This window comes from Topomyia yanbarensis, chromosome 3, assembly GCF_030247195.1.
Source record: "Topomyia yanbarensis strain Yona2022 chromosome 3, ASM3024719v1, whole genome shotgun sequence".
In the NCBI taxonomy this organism is placed as follows: domain Eukaryota; kingdom Metazoa; phylum Arthropoda; class Insecta; order Diptera; family Culicidae; genus Topomyia; species Topomyia yanbarensis.
Genome location: NC_080672.1, coordinates 381,686,761 through 381,712,339, shown reverse-complemented (window position 1 = coordinate 381,712,339; position 25,579 = coordinate 381,686,761). Strand labels below are relative to the sequence as shown.

At 38.2% G+C, this 25,579-nt stretch overlaps 1 protein-coding gene across 9 annotated transcripts in view; it reads right to left on the bottom strand.

Annotated features, from left to right (window-relative positions):
- Positions 1–25,579, bottom strand: part of LOC131692050 (guanine nucleotide-binding protein G(q) subunit alpha) — an 82,957-nt gene that overhangs the window by 14,719 nt on the left and 42,659 nt on the right. For 5 of the 9 annotated variants that reach the window (XM_058978891.1, XM_058978889.1, XM_058978886.1 and 2 more), the window contains exons 3-8: positions 7,730–7,914; positions 7,515–7,669; positions 1,136–1,264; positions 414–543; positions 205–358; positions 24–131 (exon numbers count right to left, since the gene is read on the bottom strand). In XM_058978891.1, the coding sequence (XP_058834874.1) occupies positions 24–131; positions 205–358; positions 414–543; positions 1,136–1,264; positions 7,515–7,669; positions 7,730–7,914 (861 nt within the window). Of the gene's footprint in view, positions 1–23; positions 132–204; positions 359–413; positions 544–1,135; positions 1,265–7,156; positions 7,286–7,514; positions 7,670–7,729; positions 7,915–25,579 lie in introns of all 9 variants that reach the window. The other 4 variants (XM_058978894.1, XM_058978888.1, XM_058978893.1 and 1 more) reach the window with 4 other exon arrangements.

The following is a 25,579-nucleotide window of genomic DNA, read 5'->3' as shown; positions in this document are numbered from 1 at the left end:
AAGACAAAATAAAAAAGATTGACCTGTGGCAGCAGTGAAATGCGAGTAGCACATCCTATCCGGATCTGGGTTCTCTCGCAGATAAACTTTCAGAATAAACTCTCGCGCTTTGACATCATCGTGCTTCGGGCCTTGATTTGTTAATTTTGTTGTACTCAATGTAAACAAACTGAATGCATTTTTAAGCGAACTAATGTTACTCACCATCATACTCTGGAAAGTAGTCTACCAAATGCGAATACATTATCTTTTCCTCCAGCAAATCCTTCTTGTTCAAGAACAGAATTACCGATGAATGTTGGAACCATGGATACGTAATGATAGTCTTGAATAAAGCTTTCGATTCCTCCATACGGTTCTGAAATAGAGAAAATATTTAGTAAACCGAGTTCGCGTTCAGTCATTGGCCTTACCTCATTCTCGGACTCAAACAGAATCTGATCGTACTCTGACAACGCCACTAAGAAGATGATCGATGTCACATTCTCGAAGCAATGAATCCATTTCCTTCTTTCAGATCTTTGTCCTCCGACGTCAACCATTCTATATCGTATTGATGTATGTGATAAAACAAAAATAAAGAAATAGTTTAGTGACAGGCCGAAAAACTGCATAATGAAACACGTAAAAGCTTTGTCTTTCTACGATAAAATTAGTACAGATAAAATACGAACTAAGCTAAATAATGAACACCAAATTAGTTGACGAAATACCATAATTATTAAAAGTAGTACTACGAACATTATCAGCAGGTCGAATGATTGCATGGGCGTTGGATATGAACAAATGAGTTTGGGTTTGAAGCATGTATGAGAAAACTTGCACATTTTATAACTATATGAACATAGAAACACAATGACAAACCCTTCTATTACTGATAGAACAAACTACTCCTGCCAAAGGTTGGTCGTACCAAACATAATATCTCTAGCCGCCGTAAGAAAAGCTAAATAAGTCGCTTTTGTTTGTTAGAAGAAAGCGGAAACTTCAAAACCAACAACTCCATTTCCCTAGGTGTAGTAGGAAGTGACGAATTGGCTTCCACCAGCGTAGGACAGTAACACTAGCCGTAATACTCTGCTCTAGCCATACGGGAGAACAGACACCTGTTTCATTGAACACTTGGCGGCATTACCTAAATACAATACTATCCAAATCGAACGGATACTCTAGGATTCCGGTTGTCGGTGCTCGAGCTCTCAGAATATCCTGCTCGGTTGGGAGGTAATCTTCAGCTTCGATACGTGCCAGATCGCTTAGGTAACTGGGTAATTTTGAAACGAAAAACAGACGTCAGGTAGAGAACAATAATAATCAAACCATAAAAAACACTAGATCAGTGTGAAGACGTTTCGGGAACCTAACTAAGCGTAGTCGATTTCAGTTTGATTGTTTTTTTCTTTCAAGGGATTGAGGCTCTTGGGATACGCTAAGCCAGTCGAAAATTGTACGATATTTTTCAAGTTTTGCGAAGTAAAATCTTTCTACGAAGATTTCAACAATCCAATCAAAAATCGCGTAAAATTTGCTTTCTTTCTTTAACGACTATCGGTAATTTCACCAAACATTTTCTGCATTATTGTTCACTATATTTAACAGTACTGTCAAGTCGCCATTTCGTGAATAATATTTCGACTTGTAAAACACAACAAAAACCTAAAGAGAAAGGAAACATTTTGAATGTGATTTCAAGATGGAGAAATTATCAGCAAATTTTTTTTCTAACAATAACTTTATACATGTTTTTAAATTTCATACTAATTGACATACAAAACTGTAATTTTATTACAGAATATAATTCTAAGTATCATTTTAAATCAAAATGCTCATAACAAAAATTTTCTGAAATGTAGTTTTCGAGATGTTTTTAATTTAGTTTTAACAACACAATTATTTTGTTATATTACGACATTTTCATATGTTATTCGTGTTTCTCCATTAACAACAATTGGTTTTTCGTAAGGCTCATAATATTTCCTGTAACTTTCCCATTGACATCAAAGCGATATTGTAAACCGTTTGAAAGCTATACAAAAACAATCAAAATATTAATCAACCATAGAGGAATTCCACGAAGATCCTAAATGGTGCTTAGAATTATATTCTGTAATAAAATTACAATTTTGTATGTCAATTAGTATGAAATTTAAAAACATGTACGAAGTTATTGTTAGAAAAACTTTTTCACCGATTTTTTCTCCATCATGCAATCACAATCAAAATGTTCCTTTTCTCTTTAGGTTTTTGGTAACAAAACATAAAAAAATTAAAAAAATGGGTTTTTTTCGCAATTTAAATTTTTATCATAAATTTTTGTTTTTTTGCAAAAAGGACACAACATTTTTTTAAATGCATATTTTTTCGGACAGAAGTATTCATTCCCTGTAACTTGTTCTCAGATAGTTTTGCTGTATAAAATACAGTAATCGAACAAAAAAAATTTGAAATTCATACTCGTAGAAACGTTTACGCCCTTTTGAAAAATTACTCTTGTATCAAAATATTCCAATTGCCAGAGAATATCATGGAGATTCATACAGCGAACACACCTGCAAAGTTTCGTTCGAATCGACGATGGTTATATTTTGCGGTCGGCCGGTTTCTCATGGAATCCCTCCATAGAATCTGATGATTAAACTATATAGTTGAATTATATTTTGGTTGTTTTACTAGCTAATCTTATTGACTGTGCAAAATGCTTAGTTTTCCATGCCGGTTAAACCAGTAAAGTTTCATCGGAATCTAAAATGGTCGGTCACGATTTTAGTGATTTTCGGACGGATCTTCATGGAATTACTCACTTGGTATAACCATAGCGAGAGTTAAGCGGTCATTTGGTATAAAACCATTTGGCATTAAGGTCATTTAGCAGAATCGAATAAAACAATTTGGCTTAAAACCATTTGGGATAAAAGACCTCAGATGTATTTGATTAGCCAAACCTGCACTGCCCATGATCGCAACTCAGTCCCATAAAGATAGGAAATCCTACAGCAGAAGGGACAAATATGCGATCATGGACATTGTAGGCCAATAACCGAAATAATATGTTACCAAATCAGTAATTTTCTGGGATGCAATTTCTCGAAATACCATTACGGGCAAATGGTAATCCAATATTGTCAATATTGTACAATCTTTAGATGAGTAATATTCGACCTACATAGAGTCATCTATTCCGACTCCATACTGACTCGGACCTTCGGAGGCCGCAGTAGTGCCAAGAATATCATTTTTATGCTAACGAAGTGCCATTCTTCCCTCTTTAGTAGCCCCTAGCCTCGGTCTCTTTTGGCAACAAATCGATGAACATTAGGGCTAAAAGATACTTACAATGCTTGTAATATCTTCAAAACCAAAACATTTCCTTCGTTGAAAATATAAGATACAATTTTGACTGGCAAAACACCCCCACGAAGCATCTTTGGACTAATTTTCGAGATGAGTTTATTATAACTCTCGTTATTGTTCTACGCGAATCCGCCAACACATTTTGCAAGCAACTTACTTTGCGAAAGATCAGTAATGCACTAACACTAATGTACATTCTGAGAAAGTGACTTCTTGAATCAATAAGCATTCGGTAGGCATTTAAATATATACGCATTTGGTCTTTTGAGGAAATATCAAATTGAAACGGTCGGTACGGTTATCCACGTTTCTTCCTTATTCAGGGTTTGAAATGGTTCGTTGATTAAATTTTGCATTAAATGAATAATTTAATTGCCGTATAATTTTGAATCATCTTCACTTTGTACGCTGCACAGTTGGCCTGGCCGCTTTAATGATAGTGCCGCATATCATATGTATCACAAACATTAATATTGGTAAGTAAAATTGTAGGCGAACGTTTGCAATTTTCTAGGATCCCTACATGTATTGGCTGTGTATGTGTAGACTAGACTAGATACGTTCAGAGAAAACCCTGAGCGCGTAAAAATCAGAGTCACTTAGGTTGCAGAACACCTTCGGCTACTTAGCGCTATAAGTTCAGTTGTAATAGTCGGATTCTTTTGAAATTTTGTAGCAACATTCTTGGGGGAAGGTACAATAAGAAAACACGAGAACAAAATTTTCGAATTTTTCGATTCATTTGGATATAATCCCTTAAAGGATCTGGGATTTTACCTGCTTTTATACATTTACAGCTAATTGTTTTTGACTTTTAATTTTATTACTTTGAGGTTTTTTCTTATTTTGAATATGAACTATTCTTGAGATTTTTCGTTCTTTTGAATTTAGACAGCAAAAAAAATAAAGCACCGAAAGAACAAACATTTGGAAACAAGAATTAAATATCATATTGCACAAATAATAATTTGGTTAAAACTATTGATAGCGATCCAAATAGTCGTAAATTGAATGATTAATACAAAATAAAAATATTTCTTTTTCGCGGGTTCCCTCCAATATCATTAAATTGATCCGTAGTTTGAAACTAGCTGGCTAGCATATGATCAATAGATTACAATTACAGACTCCTTGTTTAAGGGCTTTTCACAAATGTGTTTTATTTTCATACAAGATGACCAACAGATTGATGCGGCGATCTTTGAAAACAAAGCATGCGGTTTTTTTTCGTTACCCTTTACACCACCCTAATAACTAAGTCTACTTTTAAATTCTGCCTGGGTCAGACCTACCATCGAGCCAAGTGAACAACAACTAGTAACTTCTCGATTTATAATACAATTCTTCTAGAATGTCTACAATAGCCCAAATGCATGGAAAATGTAGTCGAAGACAATCTAAATTGTTAGGTTTCCTTAGGTTTTCAAATTATTTCAAGATAACTTGGATATATCAAAATTTCATTTTTCACCGTTAACTGAAAGTGTCTCTGGCAGCACTGCTCCAACGGAATGCGATCAGACTATTTCCAATAACTTCTGTTCTACGGATAATACTTACAACTGTTGGTGCTTAAGTAAAAGATATTTTAAAAAGTTGTTGTTTATAAGCAACATGTGCATGAAGGGGTTAAGGAAGTCAACGATCGTTTTCGTTTTACAATACCTCAACCACAAACAATTGCCAAATTTGTGGCTGCTGTTCAGGCCATTATGACAACCGCAGAAGCAGCATCTAGCAAGCAACATTAGTGAAGAAGTCAATAACAATACGACGGATTTACACTGGTCACCTGCAAGTGCAAGAAGCAGGGAAGAACATTTGATCACGAGCTGTCTTTTCGAAGTGGCGAGAATTTAAAGACCCCCATGACGCAGTATGCGCGCTGACAAAGGTTTTCCTGCTGCGAAAGCCAGTTTCCGCGCCGCAATCAAAAGTTTCGTGCGCGAGATCCAACGGATAATCAAAATTACGGCGCCGTTAGGCTATCACTATGAGCTGTGTCAAATGAACGAATTAAAAAGAATATTCCAAGGATGCGAGAAATAGCTGTTTTTTTCGATTTCAAAAATGGCCGCTTTTCGAGGCTTTCTCAGTTGAACCCTACGGGGAGGAGGTAAGGTATCGTCGGCTTGAACATTTTTTTGCGGCGATTGTGTTAGTCAACTGCTATTCATTCAATTCCCATACAGCAATGCAACATTTAAACAACGTTTTAATAAATGCAATACAGTGAAGACCCGTTTTATCAGTCCCTTGGTGAATTTCAGACTGATAAAACGGGGATATTGACAAAATTGGGACATATATTTTTTTTCTTTTTAAGAAACCGAAACTCTTAAAATATTCTTCTTTAGTCCCTAGATATAGCCTCATAACCTTTCCTGATTATTTATCTTAAATTTACCTTAAGGGGATCTGACAGCACAAAATTTATAAAAAAAAATAAAAAAGATGTTTTTTCTTATTTCGGATCTCTAAGATAAGAAAAATATTATCAAGAAAGGATTTACCCGAATTAAACTTGGTTCGTCTGCTAGAGTCCATCAAAGTACCACCAGTTACACACTCCCTCAATTGCAATGAATATTGCAGGATTACTAATGAGAAGTGGAAATCACAAATATAATACAAATTTGGAGCTAAAACTAAAGATTTTTACTACTACTTCACCCCTATTCATCTTAATACCGATAGTTGTGATCCTAATCAGCGCCTATATAAATGTTGATTTACACGTAGTTTTGTCACCCAAACTGTTTCCTTGTCTTTACCCTCGCCGAATATTAACTAACCCATGCTTCTCAGATAACAAAACCGCTCCTACGCTAGGCCCTCAATAATAATACCAAAAACTCGGGCAAAACGTAAAGCACACACAGAAGTGTACACAATCACGTGACAGTCAGCAGAACGCGCACCGAGCCCCGTCATGTCGGAGATCAAAGGACGACCGAAACACTTGCTTTGGAAGCGATCGCGACCATTAATCAGAGCAGTAGGTACTGATCGGCTCCTCGACAACGAGCACATGGAAAACACTCACAGACAGAGTGACTACTGATTGCACCGCACGCGACCACACAGACACAAACACTGGGCTGTTTTCGCGACGTGAATACAAACGTTGAAAGCCAATGATTGTGGGAAGCACTAACTAGTATGACCTGCCGATGCAGTAAGTATTCCCAGAAATGGAAAAGCGTGCAACCTTTTAACCACGTGAATGGGAAAACCTGTCAAATCCCGTGGGCCAAATTATATATGATTTAAGCGTGTATTACCGGTTCCGCAATGAATTCTAATTCGCAGAAGCGATTGATCGTATTATAAAACGCTGGAATGATGATAAATGCAAGTACGGTCACAAAAATCAACACAAATAACACAAGGTCTCTGGATGCAAATGCGAACAAATACAATAATAAAAACAGCAATCATCTTTCAATTCCAAAAAAAAAACACCAAGATGCACAGACACGAATATTTCAGTCAGCCAGCAATGGAGTAAACAAAATAAGTTAAATATGAATGTTGCGTGCCAGCTTCCCTTCGTTCTGAGCATGAGTGATTAGGTCATGATGCGCAGACTGATGGAAAATTAGAAACAATGGATGATTTTAGTGCAATTAAGGTGGACCGTTATTGAACGAACATAAACCTGTCATGCTGGACGAATTGGTTATTAGTTGGTTGGTTAAAAAATCACAGGCACAAAAAACAGAAAAAGCCAGCATTCGCCCGAATTTATGCAAATTCCAACAGAGGGAAACCAAATCGAAGCCAAGTTGCATTGTATGGATACCTAAACCGGATCTCCTCCAGATCGAAGGGATACTCGATAATTCCTGTCGTGGGCACACGCACTCTCAGAATGTCTTGTTCCGTCGGAAGATAGTTGGTCGCCGCCACACGGTCTATTTCCATAAGGTAACTGTTTTACGTCAATTGTTCGTAGTGTTGCGAGATAGAAATTTGAACAGACAAAACAATTTATTAAATATGTTGTTACCATACTAGTCTATTGTGCTGTAAGAAATCTATGGTAAACGAGTACTGAAATACGACTACGAAGTATATCGATAACCTTCCAGAAGAAAGGGTTCCATTAGATGAACTGAACAAGACCTGATCCATCAAATTAGAACACAAAGTATACTTACTATTTGGCTGAATCTGTTAGCTGATACTCCCTCCTCCTGTCGTAGCATTCTTGGATACCGGCTTCAGCCCACAGATCCTTGATTGCTTGAACATATGGTGGTTCAAATGTGGTCACCGTTTCAAAATCCACGCTTCGTATCAGCTCCGCGTGTTCCTAAAACAGGTTAGCATTACATACCGTTGGACTTTTGACCTACGTTTAGTTGCATCTTACCATATTCGCTGGATCACTGTACTGTATCTTCAGCAGGTCCATCGCCCGAATCATCGACTGCATTGCCATAAAAATATTTTGGTACACTAGTTTAATAAAGCCACGCTTGTCTTCGTCCGAGTAACCGCTACCGTGGATAATACGCATCTGTTTGATGAACGTAGATTTACCCGATTCACCAGTACCTGTTGAGAGTAAGGATAAAAGGAAAGATATATAATTAGTTTAAGCTTGTCTTGAGATTCTGCGAGCAGATTGTTAAAACAAATGCATGTTAGGTAGGTAAAGTCGGTTCCCCAACATTCCGAGCCGACCACGTAGGTCTTAAAAGCTGATTTTGTAGCTTAATGAAGAAGTGGTCAAATAAATATTCGACAATGAAATTCGTGTTAAATATGAGGAAGCAATCGAAATAAAGGATTTATAAAAAATATTTAATGATACTCTGTTTTGGGATCTTATTTTTAAGAAACAAAAACTGCTCAAATATTATAAACATGATCGGGACTGATACAGGTGATACTCATTTTAAAACCAGATTAGAGTACCTAAAGTCAGTCAGAAAAGACCATATTGCAATGCATGGAAAGAGTAAATCTCTTTCAGGGACACTTTCTTCCATATATGGTTTCAGAAGTAATGAAAATTTCGCTAATTCATATCGCACCTACAAATGGCTTGCCCACCAACATTTTGTTCTTATCTAACTACTGTTCCAACCGTCTGTGGCAATTATTTAAGACATACAGTAAGAAGAAGCTCCAGATCTAGAATTTGGCATTCTGCTTCATACATTCCTTTTTTCCCTTGTCATCGTTGATGCTACGTTTCTATTAAAAGTGTCAAATCTATGTTCCCCAATCCTGACTATTGCATGATGACCGTACAACTCAGAGAATCAACTAATGGGGCCTGGAAGCAGCGATGTCAGATCTACGGAAATCTCCGTAGATCTACGGATTTGGAGGTTTTCTACGGATCTACGGATCCGTAGATAAAATCTACGGAAATGCAATTTTTTCTACGGAAATCTACGGATTTATCTCAGTGTACTTTTGAAGAAGGTTGCCAATTATCGACAGTTATTTTTTCTATTGGAAAATCATCTTAACAAAATGGAGAATCCGCAAAACCACGTTGTGCGATAATAAATACCAGCGATCAAAAATTCAACTCGAGAATATGGAGGGTCCATAATAATAAGCTTTATAAAACGCCTTCCAAAAGTTATACCGCATTTCGGCGATAATGAGTCGCTAAAATTATATGTAGTTCAAATCAATAAATCCAGTAAAAGTCGTATTGAATAGAATTTAATATATAGTCTCATCTGTAAATGATAAATTGTTTATTTCATAGAATTCAATCAACGTTTTCTCCTATCTGAATCGATATCTTGGATCCTGATTACTGTTTTATTTCGTAGCCTGACAGCTGATTTGTCGATCGATTGGCGCTGGTTCAGGTAAAAGCGGAGAGGACACTGAGTATCGTGACAGTTGTCTTTGATAGTTGGAAATATTGGTTGACCAACCTCGGCGCGGCCCGATGTAAATATGAATATCTGTAGCAATTTTTAACACGAAATGCTATTAAGAAGCACAACTGGAAATCCCGAATGGCAAAACGCGATCCAAAATCAGCTGGGTATTTCTCCGATGTCATTGATGTCAGGACCTTCTGAGAAACAAACGTCGCCTCTGACCATGTTCTGGTGGTATGTGGGATATGTACTTGACGAAACTAGAAAGCGAATGCTCAAAGCGGTTATACGTCAAAAAGGAGCGATATGATCGTCTACATCGTACGAATGAGGGTACAACAAAAATGAGGAAAGCTTTGCCATGAATGACACGTGAAAGCGATCAACAACACGAGAAGGAAAAACTTTTATTACTAAAGCAATTAGAGTTATCTAAATCTGTACAGCAACCAACGCCACGTTAAAAGGGAATATGTGTATTGCCAGATATAACGTTAATCTCATTCAGCTTCAACATGTTCGAAATTTGGCTCTGGTATGCATACCTCGTACCTCACTAGATCAATTTATCTACAGTAACAGCATGACACATCTTTATGAACAGGATTAAGTTAAGATTAAGGTCCCCGTCCACAAGGAGGGCGGTGCAATCGACGGAAGACTACATGATTTGTCTCCTGATGGCGTTATCCGTAAATTCATGTCGCAAGACGACGAAGTTGTTGCCGATAAAGACGTGTTCAGGAATTTGTTCCCCATTTCCTACGCTGTCCGGGTTGTGAGAATGCGGATAGAACACTCCATTCCTTTCTTCGTGACCCTGGAAAATGTAACCAACTGGCACATATAACCAACAAACTGTTACGTTTCAATTCTACGAACAACTAAGGCAAACAGTGGTATAAAATCTCTCTTTTGTTCCCCATTTCTGCTGCATTAACCGCAACCAGGATTCAGTTTCAACGCCTTATTCATCCTTTAATCTGCATCTTGACTGAAGTTTAAAGCAGAGTCTAAAGCCTTCAGCTCGGAGGCAATATTAATGCATTCACCCACCTAAACATTCATGTGTTTTATATGAGCTCTTTGAAATTAAAAGCAGAAGGTGGCATCTGTTACATTTTCGAGAAAAAGTGAATTGTGTAATCTATGAAGTTGAATTTGAATCGAAAATAACTGAATGAACGCGCTGCCTCAAACGAACTAAGGACGAGGCAAACAACTGCAATATTCCCTCCAGCGCGGCGGGCATACATTGAATTTTGCCATAACCAAAAAAAAAAAAATCTCGACTTCAACGCCGAAAGCGAAAACGCAAGCAGTGGTCCAACCAGCAACGACAGCTAAACCAGAATCTTATATTGAATCATCAACGATTACATCCAGTACTTTTATAGCAACAAATAGCACCGCCAAACAAGATGCAAATGGTAGATAAAGATTCATCAAATTGCATCATGAAAAAAACGCTGCACAACACAACACAACACATCGGGATGTTTTCTCTTGAAAATTTGGGAAGAAGTAGTTTAGAAAGTATTTATTACATTGTGTTTTTATCGCTGTCAGAACGACGTTGAATCCCACTGGATAAAGACTCGTCACGTCAATCGTTTGTTTACCATTTATCTGTCAGTGTCATTCCGATCGAGCACGAAACCTATCAGTGTCATTTAGTTGGGATAAGATGGCGAGGCTTTATTCAGTAATTCAGCGTCTTTAGCTGTCAGTGTTTCGAAAATTGGAACGAAAAGCAACGTCGCGAATTCATTTTGCGACACCCATCGGGACATCGGAAAACAATTGGGAATCGTGCAATCAACCGTGAGTCGTATGATTAAAAGGTACTACTAAACTGTGAGCATCTAATGGAAGGAGAAATGCAGGCAGAATGGATGTTCTATTAGTGGTCAGGATCACAAGCGTGTAGTGAAAAAGTTTAAGCGTAATCCAATGCTTCGGTCAGGGTGTGCGTAAAAAGTTGAATCTGTCCAAGTCTTTGGTTCAGAGAGCCAAAGGCTGGGAGAAACAAAGTACAAAGTGCAGAAGGCTCCAAATCGTGACGAACGGAAAAATTTGGTGGGAAAGTCATGGACGTGAAAACTGTACACCCAGATGCTGACGAAGCCTCATTATCTCATCATGGATAAGACTTGCGTCAAGGCGGACATTCTGTAGCTTCCGGGGCAACTATTCTTCACCACTCAGAGCAAATTTGATGTTCCGGATTAAGTAAGGAAGCAGAAACTTTCAAAGTTTGCCAATAAATACATGATTTGTCAAGCGATTTGCTTTTGTGGCAAACGGAGTAAGCCTTTCCTGAGAAATTAACCTCGTTCGTAACACAACTCACAATTATAATTTTGTTGAATACGATATCCTATCAGTTTACATTGAAAGATCGATCGCAGCAATCTCTGACGACGAAGGTGTTTTTTTCGCTCCTGACACGTTTTTGAGAAAATAAAGTTTTCCGTTCGCTGCTTTTCAACAACTCAGCTGATAAAGAGAACAATTTTGCATATAGAAGTTCGTGCCCAAGCGGACTGAGTTCGAGGAGATACGACCACAGGTATCCATCCGCAAGCGGCCCTACCTAAGGAAATCCCCTCAAAGTTGACAAACCCAGAACTGATTCATTCCGGTGACCTCCTGGCTGTAGGTTTCGTTGAACCCGACAAAGCCGTTCACTCCGGAGTGTTCAACATTCAAAAAATGTTTGAAGCGATGGCTGGCTCAATAAGGGATCTCCTGGGCTCGATTGAATGTAACAACAACTACAGTTGGAATCCAGAAAATCGTGAATATTCTGTGTGTGGGAGTCAAGGCCGCCATCACGAAAGATATAGATGACAGCATTCTGGATGATCTTATTACACGTGAGTCAGATTTATTTCCCATTTTCTAAAAGATTATTTTTGAAATTCGTTGGTTGGTTCGTTAGTATTATTGTTGCAGTTGAGGGCTGGAGGGTCCGACCGGCGACAGTCGTTTTTTCGCTTGTTTCGTGGTAATCCCTTAGAATAAGAATAAGAGAAAGTACGATTGTTGCTGGTCAGATTTTCCAGTTTTCAGAAGCAGCCAGAATAGTTCGAAAAAACATCCGGATTTCTCGGCCGCGAATTAAGAGCGAGTAAAGGCGCTTCAACCAAGGCTTATTAGCCAGGGCAAGGTGTAAATACCTCTGTCCCATCCCAAAGGACCAAAGGAGTGACATTAACCTTCTTAGCCAAGTCACTCCCAACGATTTATTATATCCCCTTTAAACTGAAACGGTTGGTACGGTTGTCCTAGTTTCTTCCTGCTTTAAGATTCAAAAAATTCGTTGATTAACTTATTCATTAAATGAATAATTTAATTGTCGTCTAATTTTGAAACATCTTCAATCCCAACTTTGCACAGTAGGCCTGGCCGTTTTAATATTTGCGATATATGAAAATATGCTTCAAATATTAATATTGACAAGAAAAACACTACAGAATAACTGCAGTGTTTTCCAGGATGCTTTTCAATACTGGCTGTGTAAGGGTTAGAATAGAATAGAATAGAAACGGAGTAAGCCTTTCCTGACTACCGAGACTGTAAACGGGGAGATCTATCTCGAGGAGTGTCTTCAGAAGCGTCCTCTGTTGAAATAACCCGAGGGTCCTACGATCTTCTGGCCGGATCTAGCTTCGTGCCACTATTCATATGTTGTTCTGGAATGGTACGAAGGCAACGGGGCTACTTTCGGTCCCAAGGAAATGAACCGGAACTAAGGTACATCGAAAAATACAGCAGGCACTACGGAAGCATCCCAAGGAGGTCAAATCTGAGGAAGACATAAAGAAAAAATGGGTTTCCGTACAGGAGAAGCTGAAGCTAGATGTTGTACAGAAACTAATGAGGGGAGCTAAGCGTAATGTGCGAGCGTAAGATTGTGGTGTTGTAGTTGAATAAAATAAATATGCCAAAAACTTACTAATGGATTATATTGCATTGTTTGAAAGTTTGAAAAGAATCGGACAACCTTGGTAATTTTTTACAGCGTTTTTCCGTGGTGCAATTTAATGTGGGACATTTCGGAAGGTTTCACGACCGTAGTCAGCAAATCGAAGAAGCATACAAAGCCAACCGACCGTTAAATTCTAAGCAACTGCTGCGTTGTTAGCATGGACGAAGTGACGATCAAAGAAGCAGACTGAATGACCGTCAGGCATTGCTACAAATGCCCCCCACAAAAAAGCTCCGTGCGCAATAGTTAATTGCGCGCGAGGGAAATACTACTAGCCTATTGAAAAAATCTTTATCTTTATTTGTTGTAAATATATAAAAGGCAATGGCTCCGCATTGAATAGCGTCATATAAACGAACAATATAACAAAAATTTGGGATAGCACAATCACCAATAAGTATTAAGAATAAGTGGCCAGATGGCAATAACGTTCGAACATCTAAAAGTCGGGAGTGACAAGCAGGACGAAGCAATCCACTGCATGATCCTCAATATCGCCTATGAATGCCCTGTTCTGTTTAAAAGACTGCGCCCGTTGGCTGAATCGGGTGAATACCAACACAGACGATTTACGACGGACCAGACGTTTACTCTGCGATATATCTTGGACAAATTTCGAAAATACGACAAGCGGACTCACCATCCGATTGTGAATTTCCAGGCAGCGTACGATTAAGTGAAACGAAACGAAAAGGGCAGATAACGCTGGTTAAAAAAGAATAACCAGAGAGATATCTCACATTAAATAGGTTGAAACCAAGCGATGGGATTTCAAATTTGTTGTTCCATATAACGCTCGAAGGTGCGATACGGATTTGTTGTGCAAAGGAACGGAACTAATATCACGATATCTCACAATTACTGGCATAAAAATATTTTGAAAACTTGTATTCTTACTGTAGAACTAACAAGAATGGTTCCTGAACGAACAACATGAGCGACGTTAGAACCCTCGACTAGACTGAACAATTCTATAGATATTGTCATATAAAATTTGGAGCTTTACAAGTACAATGTGGACTAAAAAATACTTTTCATCCATTGTGTAATATAATTTTAAGAAATTTTTCCGCATTGCTAATTTTTAGGTTACAAATAGGCCTTAACAGTGCGTCTTGAATAAGTCGGTTGGACTGTTATTTTAAAATGCTTTTTACTGCTGTTGTGTATTGAAAATGCTGCCTACTAGTAAGAAGCATATGTAGAGTACTAAATATCAATTCATTTATGAATACAACTTTAACTTGGAATTGAATTTGGGCACACAATCCCTAAATAGGGTGAAAAACACTATTGAGTTCTGCAAGATGACGACACGAATGAACTCTTGCTGAATGAAGTTCACGTTTTACAGTTCTCGGTGGTTTGTTTACTTTGTCAGTTGCGTGAGTTCGAGTGTAACGGGTGCTCATCTGTCACATTCGAACTCACGTAACTCCTATGTAAACAAACCACCGAGAATTGTCAAACGAAGTTCATCATTTTGTGGGGTTATGCCGGTTGGTGTAAAACCTAATTTGGAATACTTTTGTTTCTTTGTTGAGTGCAGAGCAAATCTACGGATTTAATGTCGCGAGAATCTGGCATCGCTGCCTGGAAGTAGCTATCCATCCTCAATCTGCACGTTTCGAGTTTTATACTTTGAAATGCCAATAATAGCGCCGGTCACGTCCTTGTAGTCATCAGGGAAGGCAAGCAATTTTAGTGTACCAAAGGTTGTTTTGGAGACCAGATATACCTGTACATCTGTACGTTTATCACGGGAAGGAGTTTCAACATTTGCGTCAATAATCAAGCTATCACATTTTTATACTCGTGAAGAAATATGGTAAACATGACAATAAAGTACTACTAAAAACGATATGAAAGTACTCAACACGATGAGAATAATTAATATAATTGATTGATGATTTAATTGACTAAAAGTAAACCAATGAATATTACAAAAAAACATTTGTTCTTTGTGCTGATATGACTACCGCTAATTGGTAACTGGTTTTCGATTCTTCTTTCGAACTGTCAATTCTCAACCCTCATACATAATTCAAAAGACAAGACCATGCGTATTCTCCACGTGCATTAAAGGCCTAGTGGATTAGTTTTTTAGAGAGTCAAATAAACACTAAACAAAGAAATTAGTTAGCTCATTCCAAATAAATGCCAACTCGATTGGCATCAACTGGCGTATACGTGTAGGGTACAATATATCAATGACACCAAATCAAAAAACATTTAAAATTACATGCAACAAAATATGTGCGATTCTGAATATAATAAAATAAAAACTGCTTGATTATTCGCATTGAAATGAGCTCGGAAAAAAATAGTTGTATAACCAAGGGAGCTCATTTTCAAAGATAACGCTGTTAATGAATCACTTACATAAAAATAGGTAATAAGGGACTCATTTTGTTAGATTATGGATGCCATACAATCTCATCGAAGCTCATAATATAAAAACAAGGTTAGTAATGAGTGTCTTTTGTGTTTACGATCATCCTTTGAGTGTGGGTCTTAAGATCTGCAAGCGTAATCAACGATCCTTTCGGAGCTCCTTGAATCAAGATGAATCAAGTATTGATATCATATGGAGTTTTGGGTCATCCAAGAACGTCCTGGAATACAGGTCTATAGATCAACATACCTAACTGGAGACCTATTAGAAAGCTACGAATAAAGAACATATTCGAGGAAATTCGTAAGATTGAGTTCAATAAAGTTTTAGTTTTTCCTGATGTTCTAGGCCATTTCAAAACCTTCAAATATTGAGTTCGACATAGGGAAGGAGCCTTACGAGAATATTCTGTAAATAAACTTTAGGATTTACACGTGTAAGCAGTGATTCCTGAAATGTCTACAAATGCATTACATGTACATTAAACTGCCCAGGAAAATAAATTAAATAAAAGAATTTTTGAAAATTCAATCGGTTAATCCCTGAGTCGATCCCCAGTCCCACCAGGAAAACTTACTGCATATTTGAAGCAAATCGGACAAGTCTATCTACCGGACCAATGTGTCTGAAGTTTGTATAAGATTTTACGACAATTTATATGGGGAAAAACGCACTAGCTCGCATTTTCACCAAACGTACGGTGACTCTGTATGCATCAGAAAAATAACGACAAATTTCTACCAATTTGTCGAAGACTGTAAGTCAATTCGGCTGTGTTAAAACAAGTTATTTGTTGTCCTACTGGAGCTGTAGAGCTGGATTCTCGAAAGGGCTCTCCGTCAGAATCACTCACTGCAATTACAGACGAGATGGGAAATGTACCCACTTAAACACTGCTTAAGGACAATTGCAGCGGGCCGTGATTTTGAATGATGTACTGAGTGTTCAGATGTGCGGGTGCAGGGACTTCACGATCGCGTGTATCATTGCGAAGGGCTCCAGCGTTTGTATGTTAACGCGTTCGATTATGTGGACTTTCGTATGTTGCATGTGCTAGCGTATATGTAACTTCGCATGCAGAAATTAAACGTGTGGCTTTAATAATCGCGTGAAGCGTGAATAAGATACTTAATTTTCAGTGTGTGGCTCAGATTTTCGAAGAGAGTGGGTTCACCCCATATCACTAGAGTTCCCAGTCATGTCGTGTGTCATGTAGTGTATATCGGCGTTTCCAAAGATCATCTGGAATATTGTCATCTTCGGGAGTCTACGACACTTCTAGTTTAAGAGTCCCAATCCAAAAACTCATCTTCAAGCCCAGGGCACCTCTAGAGAGAACTTAGCCCTAAACCATCTTTGTACATTTTTTCCACTCTAGCATAAGTGGGTAAAAAAGGTCGCCAAGTTAGGTACTAAATTTGATCACAATGAAGCTTAACTAAAAAGAAAGTAGTCGCACTCAAAGTTTCTATGTGATATAATAACTGTAACACTATTTAGAGGAAAAGTCCCTGGACCACGTCAAGGTACAGTATTCAACTTTGTCGGGGAACCTCCAATCAATATGCAATCTTCAACAAAACAAAAGTCAAAATTGTTGCCGGTCTCATAAATATACTTTTGATTATTTAAATCAAATATTTGAGCTACTGTAGATGACATTGAACCGTTATTAAAAGTGAAAACTAATCGTAATGGCAAGGAAGTGACATACATACAGTTACACCACGTGAGAAATTACGTTTAGATAACGTTTACAAGTTTACCCCGGGCAGAAAATTTCACTGTGAAGAATAACATGCAACACGGCATCGTATATGACAACGTTAAAAACAAGATCCCAAATATATGGGTAACGATCAAATTGAAGTGTGCCTACACGACCTACCGCCGGACATTAGACCAAAGCACAATAAAGATTTATATCGAAATACGGAGAAGTGGAATCCGTTACACACGCCACTTTTTTTTTTTTTTTTCGAGAGTTGTCCTACTGGAGCTGTAGAGCTAGGTTCTCGGAAGGGCTCCCCGTCAGAATCACATACTACAATTTGCAGACGAGACAGGCAATGTCGCCCAATAAAACACTGCAATAGGCCAATTGTAGCGGGCCGTGATTCTGAATGTGATATTCTTTGTACGGTTCAGGCATGTGCGGGCGTAGGGACTCGGAATCGCGTGTATCATCGCGAAGGGCTCGAATATTTGTACGTTAATGTGCTCGATCGCGTGTGCGTTTGTATGTCGCGTGTGCTAACGTGTAACTTCGCGTGCATAAATTCTATTTCATAACCGTGTGCCTTTCTCATATTCGCGTGTATTCTAGAATGATCGCGCGCGGACCGTGAATCTGATACTTAATTTTTTGTGTACGGTTCAGATTCCAGAAGGAAGTGGGTTCTTCCATATCATTAGAGATCCCAATCATGTCGTCGTAGAACGCGTGGTCTAGTGGATATGAGCTTTATTTTATTTTGATTGGTCCAACTGAATGTATGGACCTAAATTGCTAGAATAAAGGTTAAAGATTTCCGGACGTGACCGATTCATGATCGCGCGCGTTTGCGGGTTCGCGTTTGAGACCGCGTTTGTAACGTCGTAAGTACTAAAACGTTCACACATTGCCGGAGTGTTATCAAGTTTACGCGATCTCGGGCATAGGTGTGCGTAGATGATCGCGAAGGGCTTAAGCGTTCGTATGTTGACGTGTTTGTCCCGTGTGCTCGCGTGTATGTGACTTCGCGTGTATAAATTCGATTTTGAAAGCCTGCGGCGATTTATATATTCGCGAACCGTCATTCTGATCTTTAGTTTTCGGTGTACGGATCACATTCTGACAGGGAGAGAGTTACCCCATATCACTAGAGTTTCCGGTCATGTCGCCATGGAACGTTTTGTCCAGTGGATATGGTAGTTATTTTTCAATTTTATTATTTTTTTAATAATTAACAAGGACCTGGATTGTTTGTACCGAGGATAGATACTTCCGGACGATCCCGATTCATGATGGCGCGAGCACGGGAGTTTGAAGGTTGACACTTGAGATCGTGTTGGTAAGTTTATGAGGGCTGAGATTTTCACCTTATCACCGGGGTGTAATCATGTTTGCGAGTTCGTAGGTTGCTTGAAAAATCGCGAGGGGCTCTAACGTTTGTGCGCTGACGTGATTTTGTAACGTGTGTTCTTGAATGGTTGCGCGAACCGTGAGTCTGATATTAAATTTTCAGTGCGCGGTTTGAATTCTGGCAGAGAGTGGGATCGTTTATATCGATAGGGTTCCCGGTCATGTGTTCTCTAATAGGTATGGGCGTATTTTCTTAATTGGTCCAGCTGAAGGCATGGACCTAGGCTTCTAGGATCAAGGATAGACTTTCGGACGTGACCGATTCGTAATCGCGTGCACGATGGCATTTTTGTAGGTTCCCGCTGAGACCGCGTTTGAGAATGTGTGAGTGTTAAGACGTTCACTATCACCATCGTTGTTGATTCAGCTGAAGGCGGGTGTAGAATGGCAGTATAGGACTCGAAAAGAAGAAATATAAGACAATATATGAGAGACGTAATAGATTAGATAGGTACAAGATATTAATTATGAATTATGAAATTATGATCATCACATGAGACATACATTAGTACTTCAAACACTACTAATACTTGAATAGCCAATCACCACACATAGCACATCCTTTCTCAATTATCTATTTGTTACTGGTTGATTGTTGGTTATGAGCTGGTGAATAGAGGAAAGGTATAGAACAGACAAAAGGCTCATATCAGCCCTCCCGGCCTCCTCGACACACCACTATCGAGGCGTATTGTAATCAACATCTTGAAGCGGGCTTCTTATATAAATCAAATCCTCAGTAGTCATAATGTTTGGTGGATTATTAACATGAGAACTAATTAACCTCTAGTAGTAGAACTTGGTGCAAATAAAAACTAAAAAGAGCGAAGGTCCTTATATTTAGATAACTCTATTGAATATATTGTGGCTTGATGATGTTTACAATACCGTCAATCCCATCAACCTGCGAGAGGGGAATCCGTTACACACGCTACTTGAGCAAAAAAAAAATCAGTGGCAATCACTACGGAATTCGTCATATTAAAATGCATTTGGCAAGTAACGCTGTTCACCTAGCCTGGTCAGATTCCTACGTGCCAGCTTTATAACCAGATGGCACATAACGGAAAACAATGCTTCGAAGTAAACCTACAGTTGATGCGCTTTGTATATCGAAACTAACTTCCTGTCTCAACAAACGAAACAGCAACGACTGATCTAGTGTTTCCAAACCAACAGCCAGCACAATAAATGCCGATAAAGACGGATTTACAGGAGTGAGCCGCAAGAGCAAGAAACAAACAAGAACTACGAACATCATGACATACCGGTCAAGACATGAGCGTGAACGATTACGCGAGAGAAGGCAAATAAGCTGGTTCCCATGATTGTGGTGGATAACACAGCTAATGCATCACCGTCAACAAAAAAAGTTCTCAAGACCCTCCGGTTCACAGTAACTTTGTGTTATTCTTTTTGTTTTACATAATGTAAAAACATGAAAACTCCACGGCTGAGTTATGCTAACTCATTGAGCAGTGTCAAATATAACAAAAATAAATATTTAAATTGACGTTAAGCCGGGGGGTGCTTTAAAAGTGGTCCGTGATACGACAAAGGTTGAGAACCGCTGGCATAAACTATTAGTAATATCTAACCAATTGAGTGCCGTTATAACCGAGTACAAAGGAAATGTAACTTAATGTTGGTCAAAACACGAAACAGACCTGTTCTTCAAGGATTTTTTTTTTGTATGGAATCTCCATGGAATTGGGGTCAGATAGTAAAGTTAGTCCCCTACACTTTTACGAGAATGGAAAGAACTAAAAAATCACAGGTTATTGATTACGGTTGTAGATTTCAAGTGCTGTGCATCAAAGAATTCTGAATGCCAACATCAATTGAACTCAATATCTCATTTAACTTAGTACTATAAGTTTCAATGAACCTTGAGGAGTATGAAAAGAATTGGAACATCAGCAACAAATAACATATTACGCTAGTAAATCTTAAGTTCTGTACGTCAAGAAATTGATCCTCCCATGAAAATTGATAAGATTCAATATCTCATTCAACTTAGTATTAAGACACTCATTAAACTACCGTGAGATGTAATAACCACCGAACATTTTTTTTCATTTGAAGACAATTTCCTTTTCGGCTTTTTTCTCCTCTTCGAAACTTATGAAACCCCGCGAAACACAGAATTTCCTGAAACTTCATATTTTCCAATTTACATCCATTGTGCAAACTACTACAAAAATAATTAGCACGAAAAAGTTTTAAAAAAATAAATAATACAATTAACTATCCAACGATCAGCTCTCAAGATTTTTTCTACCAGGTCGGAAAAAGATTCTTGAATATGGGCTGGGAACTTTTTGAAAACAAGTTGATATAAGCCTCAATCATCGATATAAACACAGTTCAACAAAATATTGATACATATTTAGTGAAATTGTCGTCGTTATGCAACGCCAACAAAACGAAAAAGTGTATTGTATTATTTTGTTTGGCGCCTCATGTTGAAAAAAACTAAAAGATAAAAGAGCTACAAAATTGGGATGAAACCTCTCTAGAGGACATTTACATTACTTGCGGCGCATCATAACAAAACATCTGGTACCGCCTCAGTCAACAGACGCAGTTTGCCAATCACAACGGTTCTAGGACTTCAAATTTCTAAATCCAATGATGAAAGCGGGAATAATTGTTTCCTGCTAATTTTACTGGGCAGAATCACTTGGCAACGGCAATACGACTCGCGGGTTTATCACAGGTTGATTCTAGATCACATACAAGGCATTATGCTCGTTTATCTAGTAGTCAAACTTGCACCCGATTTGGTCAGACACTTCTGGTGGGAATAAAGGGATTAACCAATGGCGGTCATATTATTTTTCTTGCCACTCTAACATTACTGAATTCATCTTCGCCCATAATCAATACCGCCCAAAGTGTAAGTTGGTGTTCCGTCCTATCACCGCCGATTCGAAAGAAAAAGATGATAAGCTTTGACAAATCTTGCTTCCGCTAGTGTTACAAATATAAGAGGGAAGGCTCGTGCTCACGGGCATACAGATAGGAAAAATTTATACCAATTCACCACGAGAGATGTGCTCTCAGTAAAAACGAAGTGACCGCTAACGTAAATTTTAAGCATTCGGAACAATTGGCAAATGTGACAACTAAGATGACTGACGATGTCGGACGAAATATGACTTGTATCGAATAAGCCAATAGTGTACGTTTAGTGATGTGGATCAAAGCATAGCTGCAACAATACAAGGTGTTATGGATCGAAAACATGCAAGAACTTGGTCGATCATTCAATGCAAGAGATTTCTGTTTTGGGTGTATAGGGCGTGGAAATCGGACTTTTACTTCAACAAGAATCTAAAATATTTTTAATAACCCCGACCGTGGATGAGTGGCAGCGCATAGCGCGGGAGTGACTTCCTTATCAATTCGCCTGTTTACATTCGGGCTGGCGGGATTTTAGTTACTTATCACCCGTAGCAGTTTTTTTCTAGAGAAACTTACCTCCGTTCGACAGGAGAGATTCAGTGATTTGTTTTATAGTTCCGGGCGATGAGATCTGGGCAAATGATTCGGTGCTACAATGATTGTGTGATGGCTGTGTTACCCTGAATAAAGAGTGATCTATTTAACAAACAATATACATGAAAAAATATTGAAGTGGTTTGGTAGACACCGCACCAAAGGCTGCAGACTAGATGTCTCGTTTGTAGTCATGGGACATTATAACAAGCAAACAATATCATCCGATGCCTAGTTTCGTCATGGCTTGCAGCCAACAGCCCACTTTTACCCTCAGACTGTCACATATAGCGGCGGCACACAACACTAGCTGTCTATCGGACTAGCTAGTAGCATCATAAACAACAGCATAGTAAACAAATCATTAGCATATAGCCATCAAACTCAATACACAATACGGCACTAATCGATTTCTCGTTGGACGTTGGGCGCTAATAAGACACCGGTGTTCCGAACAGAATAAACACATACCGCCAATAGAGCACAAGACTGCGCGGACTGATTGTGCTAAAACTTGAAAAGGAGTGTAGTCCGTTTTATATAATATCAGTCCATCCGATACTCACACTCAATGTGTATCTAACTTTAACCAAATGCAAATGATTCATAATAAGAGCTTGCAAAATGCATTTATGGTCTTATCTTTCGTCATATTAGCGATAGTGGAACTTTTCATTCATCTGAAACTGAAGATTAAGTTGAAAGTTGAAAATATGAATATACCTTTTATTGTATGACAAATATGCCATACAATAGTCGTAGTTCCTGTCTGTGACAGTCAGATTGGCAGCAAAAATATCACGAATTGTGTGTAGGTATACGAAAAACCGCATCTCGAACGTTGCTTTGATACGATTGATCTAAGATCGCTTCAGTTTAGCTTGCGCAATATTTTGAAAATAAATGAATACTTAAATTGCTCCAACATGTTCCATTCTTCTAGCTCACCAATATCCTTATAGGAGTATGTTGTTTTCAGCCTTTGTGACAAAAATGCGCAAATCCGCAAATATGTGTTAATGAAACATAAGCTACAAACAGTCGAAATTAATATTTGGCAATATGTATATTCTACTCGTCAGCATGTAATCTCGTTAACTCGCTCATACACAAACAAATGTTCGTATAAAAATGCATGCATCAAGCAGCCCAATATAAAACTATTATCAATAATCCTATTGATCAACATAGCAATCTTTAGCGAAACTTATCAAATACTGTCGTCCATCACACAATCATTAAGCTCATTATTCAGCTTCAGACAGGTCCACACTGACACCACTAACTGATTTATGTAAACACATTCAAAAGCAGTGCAGTCAGCAGTGCACGCGCACACTGTGCAAAAACATTGAACGTTGAATTCAAGTCGCGCCCAACCCAAACGAGTTAATCTCACACTCTCGTTTGTATGAATTAAACCCATCGCATTGGCACACACTCGTTCCTCTACGCAAAGTTAAAATTTGCACTCGCAGATCCCAGGGCACACGATAAACATTGTACACTAGACCTCTCCACATATTTAAAAAGATTGAAAATTTACAAGGGCCACCCCAAATTTCTGCTCTAGATGTAAATTGGGAAGCTTTCGCCAAAAATGACGTAATTTGGGCAGATGTCTCCAATCATAAATCATGTTTTTATTATTTTTTATAGTATAGGCCCTACATGCCCACTTAACTCTAATTTAATAGGCCCTACATGACCACAAATCATCAAAGGTTGTTCCTTAGACTTATCTTAACATGTTTTAACAGGTGAACATAGCTCTAATCGCAATAGAAAATTTGTTAACTGGATTTTTATATAGAAAAGTATATCAAAACCAAGGAAAATTAGTAGTATTTTTTCTTGGTTTTGATATTCTATTCTACATTAAAATCCAGTTAACAAATTTTCTATTGCGATTAGAGCTATGTTCCTCCGTTGAAACATGTTAAGATATGTCTAAGAAATAACGTCTGTTGTTTTATGGGAGGGTAAAACTTTTCAAACCTCAGAATAAGTGAAATTTCTATGGAAACAGCGGGAATACGATTTTTTATTGGAGACACCTCTAAGTCATGTCCAAATTAAGTAATTTTAGGTGAAAGTTTTTAAAATCACACGTAGAACAAAAATCTGAGCTGACCCATGTATATTTCAAAACTTTTTCGAAATTTGGAGAAGTACAATGTACACAGCAAGGGAATGGGTTAAGTTTTGGTAAACTTAAATTGTAAAACGGAGTCGTTAAAAATCGTATTAGTGGCGTTAAGAAGAGCCAACATGTTTAAGAAGAGCCAACTTGTTGGCAGCTTGTGTACTGGTAACGGCTTGAACCGACCTACTCCTGCTGTCAATGTCTGCCCGGTACGATAAAAATTGAAATAGAATTTTAAAATTGAAAACCTCCAATCGCGCTCGAGACTGAGAGAAAAACATTTTGTAAAACCTGAACCTGACCAACCAGAGTCCGAGAATTTTAAAACTGGAAAACATTAGCAAAACTTGGACCTGCAAAATAATTATTTGAGAATCCCGACCGGAACCCGAGATTGTTTATATAGAAAACCAACCAACCTACCGTTGATTTTGAATTTTAGGCACCCTAAGCACATATAAAATAGTAGAACGACTCGAACCTTCAGTAACATCATACGCGTCCGCTTATATCTGCTTATGACAAAATGAATTACTGGGCAGTGAAATTCGCTTTTATATTAACCGTTATTGACCTCCCTATTTGTAATGTTCCAAGAAACTTTTAAATCGTCCGACCTCTTAATCGGAAAGGTTGCTGCGAACTTGATGGGAAACAGGAAGCTTAATGATAACACTTTCAATTTACCTAAAGCGTTGAACTCAGCCCAAATTTATTTATTTCTTATAGATAACCATTGCTGCACGAAAGCTTTTGTATACTTCATTTAATAAATTTGCTAATTTCTGCTGGCAAGGATGTTAATTTATAAAACTAATAATATAGCATTTAGAGTTTCAAGCTGTAATCTACCACCATTTGACAGTTTTCACGACGGCACCCGCGTTTCGGTTTGGTACGTTCAAACTGGTGAAAAAGATTTGTCTGGCATGTTATTGGTGTGACATCATTAGCGTTAGAATGATGATCAGTGATGGGGCACATAATCTCTTTTTGACTTCAGACAGTATGGTTTGCTTCTACATATGGAAAGTTTGTCGAAATTCACGTTCCATAAAGGAAAGACAATTTTCCGACAAATTTTCCTTGACTAAGTCAACTAATTACAAAGCTGTAATTTTATTACAGAATATGATCCTGCGTATCATTTCAAATCAAAATGCATTTAACAAAAATCGTCCAAAATGCGACAGTTGCCGAGATGTTT